The sequence below is a fragment of the Miscanthus floridulus genome, chromosome 4, assembly GCF_019320115.1.
Source record: "Miscanthus floridulus cultivar M001 chromosome 4, ASM1932011v1, whole genome shotgun sequence".
NCBI lineage: Eukaryota > Viridiplantae > Streptophyta > Magnoliopsida > Poales > Poaceae > Miscanthus > Miscanthus floridulus.
The window spans coordinates 24,023,184-24,035,921 of NC_089583.1; the positions used below are offsets into that span (position 1 = coordinate 24,023,184).

Sequence of the window (12,738 nt, forward strand, 5' to 3'; positions counted from 1 at the left end):
GTACTGCTGCATAGCAACCTTTGTTATGGTTCAGCTTACTTGGGGTTCGATCCCACAATCTCCTCGCACTTCCATGTGATAGAATTATGGGTAAGGTCACCTGTGGTGTTAGTTGTCAGCATCTACTCATCCAAAACTGGAGCATGGATGTGTAAAGAATCTGAATGGAGAGAGAATATTCTAGTATACAAAATTTTTAGGAACTGTGTTTCTTAATGGTTTTATGCACATGCTGGAGGTGTCCCACATAGTTGCTATTGATATAGAGGGAAAGACATGGAGGAAAATTCTTAGGCCACCAAGTCCTACAATGTCCATCCATAGAGATCAAGGTTAGTTATGTCTATGTATTGCTGATATTTTCAATATGTCTGACCTTTCAATCTAGATCCTTGAAGACTATGGTACTAGTAAATGGATATTGAATCATACGCTGAACACGCTGCAACTATTTGGACTGAATAATATTGGACTTAGTTCCGAGGCTGCCAATGCAGACTACAAAGTGATTGTAGTTCACCTAAAATAGAATTTGATTTTCCTTATTGGGGAGGGTAGAACACTGATGGCATATGGCATGAGCCGTAGAAAAGTTCATGTCCTCCCTGCCTGGGTCGTTCGCTATTCTAAAAGTACCTGGAGTATTTATTTGAACAGACCTCACTATCCGTCTTATGTTTCCTTGTTCATGGAGTCATTAGCAGAGCAGTAAAGGTGCATATGCTGTATTTTGTTGTTAGGACATGTCTTTGTTTAGGTAGGAAGTTATTTTGAGTCCATATATAGTCCAGTTTTGGTTTGGTAACTAAACCAATGGTATGTTGAATATTATTAATTCCGCTGCTTTGCATTGTGCAGGTTTTGAAGTCTCAGTGCTTTTGAATGATTTTCCTGCAATGGCTATGGTAGGAGGAAGAGGGGTTCTATGCTGTAATGGCTGCCAAGCTAATCAAGGAGTGCCAATCTGAAGGAGCAAAGCACATCTACCTTATGTAAGTATGTAGTAATGGGAACGGGGATCCCGATCTTCCATCAGGTATAGGTAACTATGTAGTGAGCAGAATATTTATTATGCTATTTATGTACCGCTTGTGTTAATTCATCAGTTGACACAGTTGTTATATTAGTGTCGAGCATTGTTATTATAACAAGTACTATTTATTGTGGACATGATGAATGATGTGTAATGATTATATCTGTATGGTGTGTGTTCAGTAAGTTATTAAGGCCGAGCTAAATTAGTAAATATATTATGAAAACCGGATGCAATTCTGTCACCGTCGGATGCAAGGGTCGTTGGTTGTTTTGTCATCACCGCCGTACCACTTGCCTTTGGTGAAGCAGATGGCCATCTTCACCACTATTCGTCTGATGTGGTAGGGGTCAATAGTGCATCACCGCCGAATCGTTTAGTAACCCGACACTGACTAAAGGATCATCATGGGCAGATCGTACTGCAACGCGACGGTGACCATGCCCTATGACCAGACGATTCATACGCTGAAGTGACGGTGATGTTCGCCTCGACACAGGCGGGTCACGCTCCAATGCGACGGAATAAGGATCTAATCACGTATGGATCATAAGCCATGCGGTGGTGTTAGTGTATACCCACACACGCGGGTTGTGTTCCAATGTGAACGGAAGTAAGGACCTTATCACGGATGGATGATAAGCCAATACGGCGGTGTAGTGTACACCCCGGTCTTCAGATACCGACGGTGATGGCTATAAGTATCAGCTGCTGACAGCTTATAGCCGAGGCTGAAAATTGGATTGCGATGTGGGTTACGACGCGGCTATGAAAGGTGTGAGTGTAGTAGTGAACGAAGGCGGACATCTTAAACTGCCAGCACCGGTTAATGGATTAACAGGAGGCGGTTGCCTTATGTTGATCGCCTCCGCTAATCTAGCATTAACTGAGGCGGACGCCTAATGCTGCTCGCCTCCGTTAAGCATTAATTGAGGTGGGCGCTTGGCCTAGTGGCCCCGCCACCGATTAACGGAGGCAGCCACCCAGTCCGCCCGCCTTGGATAATAAAATGACACCGCCTTGTAAAATCTTTTTTTTTTCTAGTAGTGAGCGCTGACCCCACCACGCGCCTGACCACGGCCGCAGCCGGAGCTAGCAAAGAAGACGGCGACGGCTAGGGTTTCGGTGAGCCGCACCACCACTTCTTCCCCAAATTCGGTGGGCTTAAAAGGGGCCGGCCGGGGGGAGGAAGGCCGGTCAGGTGGTGGAGATGGCCGGTTGGAGATTTAGGAGAGCTGGCAGCGGCAGTGGCGGTTGGGCCAGGTCGGGGCGGGGGCGCCATGGCTGAAGTTCATTGGAAGTCGCCATGGCCGCATGCGGGAGGGGGAGGGAAAGAAGGAGGTCATGGCGGCGGTGGGTGTCAGGGCGGTTGTAGATGCAGGGGTGAGGTCCAGGGTGGCGTCGCCAGATCTGGAGCCGACCGGGCTGAGGAGGTGGCGGGGAAGGCGGTGCCAGAGGCTGAGAAGACGCGGGGGAGGAGACGCTGGACATAAGGAAGACGCGTGGGAGGAAGACGATGTGGGCGGATTTTTCCTTTTTTTTAAGCGGACGATGCAGGTGTGCGGGCGGAGCTGCGCGATGCGCACGCTGATGCTAGTAGTGTCCATACTTTGTAAACAAATCCTTTGGGTCTTGAACCCAGCAGTTCTAGTTGTTGGTGCAGTGGATTGAATTGGAATGGGTTGATTTTTTTGGAATAGGTTGTGGTAACTTATATAAAAAACTAATTTTCTATATGGATTAGATTAGGTAAGAGATGAGTTATAACCCATTAAAAACAGGGCTAATTGACAGGACCATCATCATGGCCGAGAGGCTAGAACAAAAACACTTGTGCACCCTCACGTGCGCCTTCCTCGGATGCGGGGTTCGGACTCGAATTCAAGTCCGAGTCGGCGCATCACGCACGTGCAAACCGCAACCCAGTGCAATCACAGGTCTCGACCATATCGGACTCGAACCCAAGACGGAGGCCGGCATTTATAAGTCTGGAGGACTCGACACGTTACGTACCGAGAGCAAGAGGAGGTCGATCTCGACTCACCGCAGACCGCAGGCCGCCGGAACAAACCCGATCATCTCTCGCCGCGCCGACCTCCCAGCCTCCAAACGATCATCTCCAATCCATCCTCATGGCGTTGAAGGTGATCGTACATCGCAAGCGACCGGCACCCAGCCGTGGGAAGGCCGGCAAGAAGCAGAGACGACGACGCTACTACAAGATGCCGTCGGAGGAGTACTACTACGAGTTCAGGTTCGACGACGACATCGGCGACGACATGGTGGAGGTGAACTACCAGTTCGACTTCGACAGCATCAACCGCTACGAGATGCTAGAGGAGTTCGGGCCGTCCGACCCCGCCGTCGCCGAGGCGCGGGACCGTCACACGGGCGAGACGGTGGCCGTCAAGCGGGTGCGTCCTAGCGAGGGCGACGACGGCGCGGCGAGCCTCTGCGCGGCCGTGCGCGAGGCCAGCTGCCTCGACGCCTGCCTCGGCCACCCCTCCATCCTGCAGCTGAAGGGCATGGCCTCGGACGACAAGACCGGAGACCTGTTCATCGTCACGGAGCAGCTCGTCGACGGCGGCGCCGGCACGCTCCGTAGCCTGCTCACGCGGCCGTTCTCCGAGGACGAGACGCGGGCGCTCATGAGGCAGCTACTGGGCGCCGCGGAGGCGATGCACGGCGCCGGGGTCACCCACCGCGACATCAACCCGGACAACATCCTCGTCGGCGCCGGCGGCGCGCTCAAGATCTGTGGGTTCCGGTGCGCGATCATGCCCACGGAGAGGTTCCTCGGGGAGCCGCACCCGCCCATGGGCACCATGCGGTACTGCTCGCCGCACCAGCTGAACGGCCTCCGCTGCTACTGCCCGGCGGAGGACATCTGGGCGCTCGGGTGCGTCATGGCCGAGCTCCTCGCCGGCGAGCCCCTGTTCACGGCAGGACACCCAGGAGGACTTGCTCGATGAGACGGTCGACCTGAGAGACGACCTTGTCGGCTTTGGAGCGGAGGCGGAGGCATTCGACGGCGTGCTGGAGGAGGTCTCGCTCGCCGGGCGTGAGCTGCTTGCAGGGCTGCTGGCCTTCGACTCCTCGGAGAGACCCGCCGCGGCCGACGCTCTCAAACACCGCTGGTTCGCCGAGAACGACGTCGTCAAAGCGAAGTCTCGAGTTGTGCATGCCTATAAACAACGATAGCTAGCATCGGCACAAACTGATGGTGACCGTTTTATCTCTTACGACTAAAAAGAACAAAACATGAATATTTTTTTTGGTGCGACATTTGTTCTAATTCATCCGTATACCCATGCCTGCAATCCCGCACCCGTCGCTCCCTCGGTCTGCCTTCCCTGCGATCACCGCGAGTCCACGCCGCACGAAAGGAAACCGCTCCTATGATTCCTCCGGCCTCCCCATCGTCGCCCACCCGCAGCTGGCCACGCCGCCGCCGCACCCGCCCGCAGCTCGCCGTGACGCAGCCCACGCCCGCCCGAAGCTGGCCGTGACGCCGGCCGCGCCCACCCTCCTTGCGAGTCCAAAGCTCCCCACGATGGCACGGCCCCGCGGCCGGATCCAGATCGGAGGTACTCCCCACTTTCCCCGCCTCTTCTTCGCGTCACAAGCGACCCCGGACACCTCGCCGTATTGGATCTCCGGCTTCGTCGGTGCCGGTGCCGGAGCCGGAGATGATGTCGTCATCGTCGGATGCGGCCGTGGCGCTGGAGCTGCAGGAGTCCGAGTGGGAGGAGCTGCGGCGTGAGGCGCGCAAGCTGGAGGGCGACCTCGGCGTGAAGCTCTCCTCCTACGCGCGCCTCGCCCGTGACGAGCTGGACGCCCTGGGCGTCGGGTTCCGCCACCTGGTCACGCGCACCGGCGTCGTCGCCACGCTTGGCACCGGCCGCCCGCCCATTGTCGCGCTCCAGGCTGACATGGACGCGCTGCCCATCCAGTGCCTACGTGGTGCGTGTGCCGGCATGTACGTGTTGTTCGTGCTACTCATCATTAAACTAATCTTTTTGATTTCTCTCTTAGTCGGATTCAAATCCGTTTCCAAAATTTGAGGCGTGCTAACAAAAGATTATTACTACATAGTACCAGAAATTATTCCAAGCGTGGCAAATTATTAATTTCCTGACGATTCATCTGCGGAGGTGCTTGTTTAATTTTGCCGATTTGTTTTCTTGTCCGTGATAGCATTTTTACTTCAAACATGGTGGCCGTATCTTTTAATCTGTGTGCTTATAAGCCAAGAATGGAAAGCCACCGCCCATTGCAGTAGTTGTTTGCATTGTTTCTTGTGTAGGATGAGCAGGGAGATTAGGTTTAGTGTATCTATCTCTGGGAACTGCCATGGAGTTGAGTTTTTGACAAATTTATTAATCTGCGAGATGTGGAATTGCATGCCCTTTTAATTCTTCCCATTCTGTTCATTTCCAGGAGCCCAATTGAGCCTACAGTGCACTTGTATTGTCTTTTCGGCACATCTGTGACATGAGCATGGCCTACTGCACATTATCTTTTCGGCACAAAAAAAAAAGAAAAACATGACGCATTATGGTGAACGTGAGATGTGATCTCTATTTACTGTTTTGGAGGCCAAGATATCATACCATGCACTTGCATTTTCCATGTCTTATTCTGTGGTGAGTATCGTGGTTACTGTAATTTTAACCAGGGATCTATTTCTCATCTTATTTCAGCGAGCAGTACTCTGGTGAGTTATCAAAGCCATCGGCATACTGTGCTCATGCTCTTCATGCAAAGGCCAAAAAGTGAGTTTTCTCCTCTTCTCCAAAATCACCACCTATTTATCCGAGCTTTGAGGATTGAACCAATGGAACATGAGTTGCAGGTTGTTTCACCTTACTACTTTGAGGTACATGCTGGGAGTACCAAAAAGCACCCATCCGACTACTTTTTGCTGGAAAATGGAAATAGTCTGCATGATGTATTGAGGGCATGGACAAATGCTACATTAGACATGTTGCGGTCTGCAATACGGAAGGCACAAAATGCTACATTAGACATGTTGCGGTCTGCAATACGGCAGGCAAAAGGCCCAGCACCTCAGAAGAGAACATTCAGATGCAAAGCCTGCAAAAGTTTGTTATTCCTCCCCTCATCCATACCTTGCTCAGCTCGCTTAATTGCTTTATCTTGCACACTCTGCAGTGGGAAATTTGCTTTGTTTTGTGATTCGTGTCTTGAGTCCATGGGGGCTAAGAATAGGGCAGGTAACCTTTGTAACAGATATGTCCATTCCATTTTTATCAATTTGAAATATTTTTGGTTGTTTGATTTGTATTACCAGATATCGCCGTAGTGTTAGCATGGGCGATATACTATACATTTTCCAGTTTTCCTGACCATGTGGCCGCATAGAGTATTCGGTTTTTTAAATTTATTGTTTGGTATGTTCTTGCAGAAACTGACTTTATTTGTACAGTTCCATAAATCCATTCACATGTCAGATGATAGTAGAACAATTTTGTAGCACCATTTTCATGTCTATCATCACTGCACTTTTCAACTAAGCACCTAGACTTGACACAACTTTGATGACAAGTATTTGTAGGATGAAATCCATATATATATATATATATATATATATATATATATATATATATATATATATATATATATATATATATATATGCTGTCTATAGAGCTTGAGGCTTGGAGAGCTTGAATTGAATCTAGAGTTCAATTTGATGCAGTTGTCAGTGGAGGATTTTGAGAATAAAATTCAAGTAAACTCTGCTGCTCCTGACTGCTGCCATTGGCATTTCCCCCTTCTGCTTCCCAGTTGTGATGGCTTCTAATTTCTCTCTTTTTTCTGTTGGATTGAAGAGGGATGCAATAAAGCAAACATATGAAAGGTCGGTCAAAGCTGCTCAAGATTACGGGATCATGAAAGAGAGCCCAGAGTTTGTTTTATTGTGCTTTGAAAAAAATGATGCTTTCACCTGGTTTCAGTCGAGAAGCTGATCCCTCTATCTCTCCATGCAGGTCTTTGGTCCGAACATTTGTGCTTTCCTTAATATACGCATGCCTCTGCCGGCCCACCCTGTTCGACGGCGGCACGATGATATTTTGTTTTTAGAAATTTCCAACAACCAGAATGCTTTAGATGATAATTTGGAAAAATAAGAAGTTGGTTCAGTTAAACCTGTTTGTCTTTCGATGTTTGATGCCTTCAATAATGTTTGTTCTAGGGAGTATCTTTTTGTCTGCGATGGTCTAACTAAAACCAGTTATTTGAGTAGGAATTTTGGATCGAGAAGAACATGGGAGGTTTACATATTCTCTACCTGGGTTGACCGGATAATGCATTCCATATTTAGCTATCAGTTTTCCTTATAACATGTTTTGTACATAGGCCAGAGGCTCATCTTTAGCAGATAACACTGGTAACTGTCTAATATAAAGACGACAATTTCATTTGGCACTAATGCTTCATATCAGTATATGGGGATGAAAGGAGATTTTGGATGGAAGTGTCTGTGGACTATTGTCCTTACAATACTAGGGTAATAGGTTCAATTGTTTGTTGTTATATCTTGCATGAGTATTTTTTTGGAATTATTGCTCAAGATATGGAAGTGTCAGTTTTCTGCTTGTTCTATACACCCTTGCAGTTATTAACTTGCACCGGTAGGATTGTGCCTCTTCCCCTATAACTCAGAACAAGACGAGAAAGTGCTGACATCATTTCTTCTTCTTGCTCGACACATTCAGGTACTGGAGGTTGTGCAACAGGTCATTGGAGTTCAGGAACACCTTGTTTGGCTGTGGCTGAAACCGTGTGAGAGATCTCCTTACACCTTCAATCTGCTTCAGGGCAAGGAAGCCAGGGTTGTTTGCTATGGGCTTCACCAATCAGCTTGGCACTCTTAGGCTCTCCCTGTTCATAACAATCTTTCTAGGACACTAGATGATTCCCCATGGTCTTGCAATCACACAATTAGCAATGTACTCAGTTCTAAGTCCCCTAGGTTCATTATGATTTAGCATTTTTGCAGCGCTTTGGTTGCTGCTGCCTGTTGGTCCTTATATTCTAAGCCTCCTAGCAAGGAAACTAAAGCCTAGAACAACATCTTGGGCGGGGAACACATGATCTATTTTTTCCTTGGAAAGTGTTTTGAGATACTGTACGCTTTCATAATCAAAGATGGATGCATATCTGAGTTAAAAGATGTATGCATATCTGGCGGCTAAAAGCTGGACTTTTGGCCAAACCAACAAGGAATCTGTACTGGAATCCTCGTTAGTACCTGTTTACAGATGTTTGAATTGCTTTGATTCTAGTTTGGTTTGGCTGTGTGATTTATTTTATTAGAGCTTTATCTCTCGACCATATATGAGATGGATACTTCCTTTTATCCCCTTCAAATGTACAGTTCCACTAAAAGAATGCATTGGTACTCTATTTCTTTAGTAATAGTCAGCTAATGTTTGATTTTCAGTAAAAATTGACATAATCTGCTCATGTTTGATTCCTTGCGGGTTGTTATTATTTTTAATTCCTTAATCACCCGTGCCCCTTCATCTCTTGTGTCTTCGTTTGGTTGTTTTCATAAGCATATTGAAATGCTGCTGTGGCGTTAGCACGAGCACTATACGCTTTGTTACCGATGCATATATTTTCTTTTGAATGTTTGATTTGTACTATCGAAGGTCGCCATTGCATTAGCACGGGTATTTAATTTCACAGTATTATTATTTTATCGTGCGATCCATGTATTTTTAGTACAAAAATTTAGTTGTCCCGTAGCAACGCACGGGACACACTACCTAGTATAGCTATCATAACCATGTTAATTAGGATAGACGACAGTTATGATAGATGATTCAGTGTACCTTGTCCCCACTTGATGTTTGTAGGCTAGCTTCCGGCATTGTTCCTTGCTGTTTGTTCAGGTTGCTATATCAATTGTACCACTATCAAGTGGTTTGTGTTCTGAAGATGTTGCGGTCTTCTAGCAAATAATCTTATTGTCATTTTCATGTTCACAATGTCTTTACAGTGTTCTGCTATTTTACTCATGTGGTGAAATAAATAGTGAACACAATTAAGCCAGATTCAGTTTGCGATCCTTTTGTTGTCATCTGGAGCTAGAGCCGCCACCATACACTTGGGATGTCACTGCTCCATCCTCAGTTCCCTTCTCGTTCACATTAACCACCGCTATGTGTGCAAGCTTCCTTAGGAACAGTCTCTGCCGTGACTTACCGTCATCTTCATCCTCATCACACATGCCTCGCAGGTCGGCGGCCTCCGAAGCGTCAGACCCATCTGGCAGAATGTCGATCTCCTTGAGGTTCCCCCAGATGAATGTTATCTTGAACTTGGGCAGCTTCAGGTTCACAGCCCGCAATGCTGTACATGAACGCTGGCGACGCAGTGACCACGTCCACCATGGTCGCCATGCATGCCGTCACACGTGTATGGGAGGAAGACGAACATGGAGTACTGAGTCGATTCGGAGCCACCATCCCACTTGGCCTCATAGGGGATCTTCAGCTCCTGAAGCCGTCCATGTAGGAGAAGGAGGAGTACATCGACATGAATTCCGCCTTGGTGTGGCGGCCATTGAGGAGGTGGAACATGCCCGCAGACGTTTCATGGGGTTCAAACGGATCCATCCAATTGCCGTTGAAGTAGACGGCGTTAGCAAGCACGAGGTCGGTGTCGGCGGCGATGTCGCTGCTGGAGATGATGGACTCGACGAGGTTGCACATGGCCTTCTTCACCCACTCGTTGATCATCTTCACTGCTTCCTTCCCCTGGCTTCATGAATCAATAGAAACTTGGCAGTCTTTCATCAAATTGAAGTACTGGATATTGTAAACATTTTGAGTTTGGAGATCATAGCAGGCGACACGTGTAAACTTGCACTAAAAGGCTACTCACATTGCTGGCAAAGCTCACAGTTGGAGCCTCGTGTTAGATTGATCTCCATCAGTTGGCCCAACGGCCAATTAGGCCCTTGATTCACGCCCTGATCGGGGGGCGCCCATCCGTTCTCCTGACTGATGGGCCCCCGTCGAGCAATGCTATAAAGAGAAAGGTGGGGGCCGGAGCACAAGGTACGAGGTTCACCGCAGCCGTCAGCGCCCCACCGACGTCCTAACCCTAGACCGATCGAGAGGGTGTGCTGTGAGCGACAGGAAGCGCCAATCGCCTTCGCCGCTGCCACTGGACCGCGCCTCCATGTCGCTGCTACCTCATCGACGGCGCCATGGCCGTGACTGCCTCTCGACGAGGTACTTAACAAGGTATTGTCTAAGTCAAGTTTTACCGATTGATCTACACCTAGATAATACTATAAATCCTATCAATGGTATCAGAGCTTTGGTTCTAACGTGTAGATCTAGATCGGGGTAGAAAAGTAAAAAGAAAATAGGAGGGGATTCGTTTTCCAAATTGGATCGAAACCCTAACCCTAACCCTAGAAGAATAGAAAGGAAAGGGAAGGGGGTTTTCCTACCTGGCAACCGCCCACACCGTCACCACCGCTAGTCGTCGCCTCGACGCCACGTGGAAAGTTACCTCGAGCCACCACGGGCGTGAGGACTCGCCGCCGTGCGGTCTCCGCCTCGGGCTCAAACCAAGGGCACCGCCCGATGGCCGCTCGACGGTGGCACGTTCAACCTCCGGCGAGCACGCGTGCCGGCGAGGGGCCCCATGGCAGCGCCGCCATCCCACCACCATTGTGCGGGATGAAGACCCCGAGCACCGCCGTAGTGCGGGAAGATCACCCTAGCCACTGGCTCGCTAGCGCTCCACTGAGCCGCGCACAAGCACTCAGGGCGTCAGTCGCTAGACCGCTCGACGGCGGCGCGCTCACCCTACGGTGGGCGCGTGCACCAGCGAGGGGACCGGCGATGGCACCGCCATCTTCTCTCCGACCGCCATGGTTCTGGTTGAGAAAGGAGTGAGAGCTGGCCTGCCGCCGCGTAGAGTGAGAAAGGAGAGAGAGCCAGCTTCCGCGGCGAAGAGAGAGAAAGGTGAGGGAAGAAATGAACTTAGGGTTTGGGATACAGGTGCGACGGGGGGGTGTTTGTTCTATCGAGATCGCCGCCCGGTCGTTGGATCGGGATGGACGGCTCAGATCGTACGGGCCACTTTTGGGCTAGGCGGGTGATCAGTTTCCTGACCCAGGCCCAGGTTGCGGCCTAGGCGTGGGGGAGCGCGGCACAAGCCACGACCGCTGCAGCAGAGCATGTCTGCGTACTGGGCCACGCGCGAGCGCCTAATGGGCCGGGCTGTATGCACAGTAAAGTTTATGAATTGTTTTACTATTTTCAGAAGTAAATTTTTGATGATTTTCTGTCTAGTTTAAATCTCTATTAAGATTTGAACCAACGGGATAATTTTTTCAGAGATTAGATGAGTACAATAAAATACTTCTGAAAAGTAAATAAATTATTTTTTCAGTTTTTTGCTGTAAAGTTTAATGTTTATTATCGTCTAATTAAATTCGAACCAACGGGAGAATTTAATTGGAAGAGCAGTTATATTTATTTAGTAAATTATGATTATGTTTATCCTCTAATTAAATTGGAATCAACGGGAAAAATGTAAATTAAAGGAGTAGTCTGATTTGTTTATGTTAAATTATGGTATTGTTATTTTCTAACCAACGTTGATGATAACAATATTATAATGAGTTTAAGGTTGAAGTTTAAATCTCTGATAAATTTTACACCAACATGGTTAATTTTTCAGAGAGTAGATAAAGACCAAGAAATGCTCCTGAACCAATAGAATGTATTTTATTATCGTGTTTCGCTGCAATGATGTTGATTATCTTCTAACTAAATTCGAACCAATGGGAGAATTTAATTTTAAAGAGTAGTTATATGTCTTTCAAGTTAATTTATGAGTTTTATGCATTAATTCTATTTTCTGTCCAACAGTGATGTAGAATTGATACAGAAGCATCTTGTAAGTTTTATTTTTTAACCAACGAGATCACTCAATTGCATGCCAACGTGTTGCAATGCTGGGGTATGTGAATGAAAAGGCTTGAGTCAAGCCAGTCCAGGATAATTTTTTTGTTAGTTTACTAATTTTCTGATTAAATTAGGAACCAATAGGAAGATTTAATTGGAAAATAAAGTATAAATGAATATTTTAGTCATCATGACTAAATTTTTTGTTACGGTAATTTGTATATAGATTTATCCCGCATGGGGAGAAGTTTAGCATAGTACTTATGCTAGTCAATCCTGCATGGCGGGAGAAGTTTTGTGATGACTCATATGTTTTTGTATCCCGTATAGCGAGAGAAGTTTGGGTAGCTCTTATGCTATCCTAGTATTGACTATGGCACAATAGAAATGCACCATCATGGTCAATACTAATCAAAGGACAAGAAAAAGATGCAAGCGTGACTTGCAAAAGTAAAGTTAATAAAAGACCTTATTGAGTTCTTGAAGTGGAATAAGGAAAGTGTACTCCTATACGGATCAAGAAATAACTTTATTTGTATGGCATAATCATGTGAATGAAGTAAGTCATAAGTGTCTCTTTGTTTATAGTTTTCTAAATAGTTCTCAAAATTATGGCCGTATAGTTCATGCCATATTTTGAGGGGGAGAATTGTGAGATGAATTAAGAGTAAGAATTAAGATCAATTAAGAAACTACTCTTCATTAAGAGTGAGATAAAGATGTTGATGAATGTGTACTCTTCA

General features: G+C 47.4%; 2 protein-coding genes across 18 annotated transcripts; both read left to right on the forward strand.

Annotated features, from left to right (window-relative positions):
- The first annotated feature begins 3,165 nt into the window (after positions 1 to 3,165).
- Positions 3,166 to 4,005, forward strand: LOC136548246 (putative cyclin-dependent kinase F-2). Its single transcript, XM_066539847.1, has one exon. The coding sequence runs from the start codon at positions 3,166 to 3,168 to the stop codon at positions 4,003 to 4,005; it is 840 nt and encodes a 279-aa protein (XP_066395944.1).
- Positions 4,006 to 4,362: 357 nt separating this feature from the next.
- On the forward strand, positions 4,363 to 8,400 carry LOC136551160 (IAA-amino acid hydrolase ILR1-like 6). 17 transcript variants are annotated; one of them, XR_010782465.1, is made up of 6 exons: positions 4,365 to 5,012; positions 5,737 to 5,808; positions 5,889 to 6,041; positions 6,087 to 6,138; positions 6,754 to 6,786; positions 6,887 to 8,400. XR_010782465.1 is itself a non-coding variant. In XM_066542743.1 (3 exons), exons 1-3 carry the CDS (start codon positions 4,723 to 4,725, stop codon positions 5,989 to 5,991), a joined length of 465 nt encoding a protein of 154 aa, XP_066398840.1. In that variant the 5' UTR covers positions 4,366 to 4,722; the 3' UTR covers positions 5,992 to 6,622. The 17 variants fall into 17 exon arrangements, 1 of the variants encoding a protein (XP_066398840.1); XR_010782474.1 differs by having other exon boundaries at positions 4,366 to 5,012; positions 5,889 to 6,270; positions 6,887 to 6,963; positions 7,046 to 8,400; XR_010782469.1 differs by lacking the exon at positions 6,754 to 6,786 and adding an exon at positions 5,474 to 5,599 and having other exon boundaries at positions 4,363 to 5,012; positions 5,889 to 6,270.
- The last annotated feature ends 4,338 nt before the right edge of the window (positions 8,401 to 12,738 follow it).

Excerpts from the sequence above, each read along its gene's own strand:
- LOC136548246 (XM_066539847.1), top strand. The coding sequence starts at position 3,166 with ATGGCGTTGAAGGTGATCGTACATCGCAAGCGACCGGCACCCAGCCGT.
- LOC136551160 (XM_066542743.1), top strand. The coding sequence starts at position 4,723 with ATGATGTCGTCATCGTCGGATGCGGCCGTGGCGCTGGAGCTGCAGGAG. Across the intron at positions 5,013-5,736 it reads CGTGGTGCGTGTGCCGGCAT|CGAGCAGTACTCTGGTGAGT; the intron begins GTACGTGTTGTT and ends ATCTTATTTCAG. Across the intron at positions 5,809-5,888 it reads CTTCATGCAAAGGCCAAAAA|GTTGTTTCACCTTACTACTT; the intron begins GTGAGTTTTCTC and ends CATGAGTTGCAG.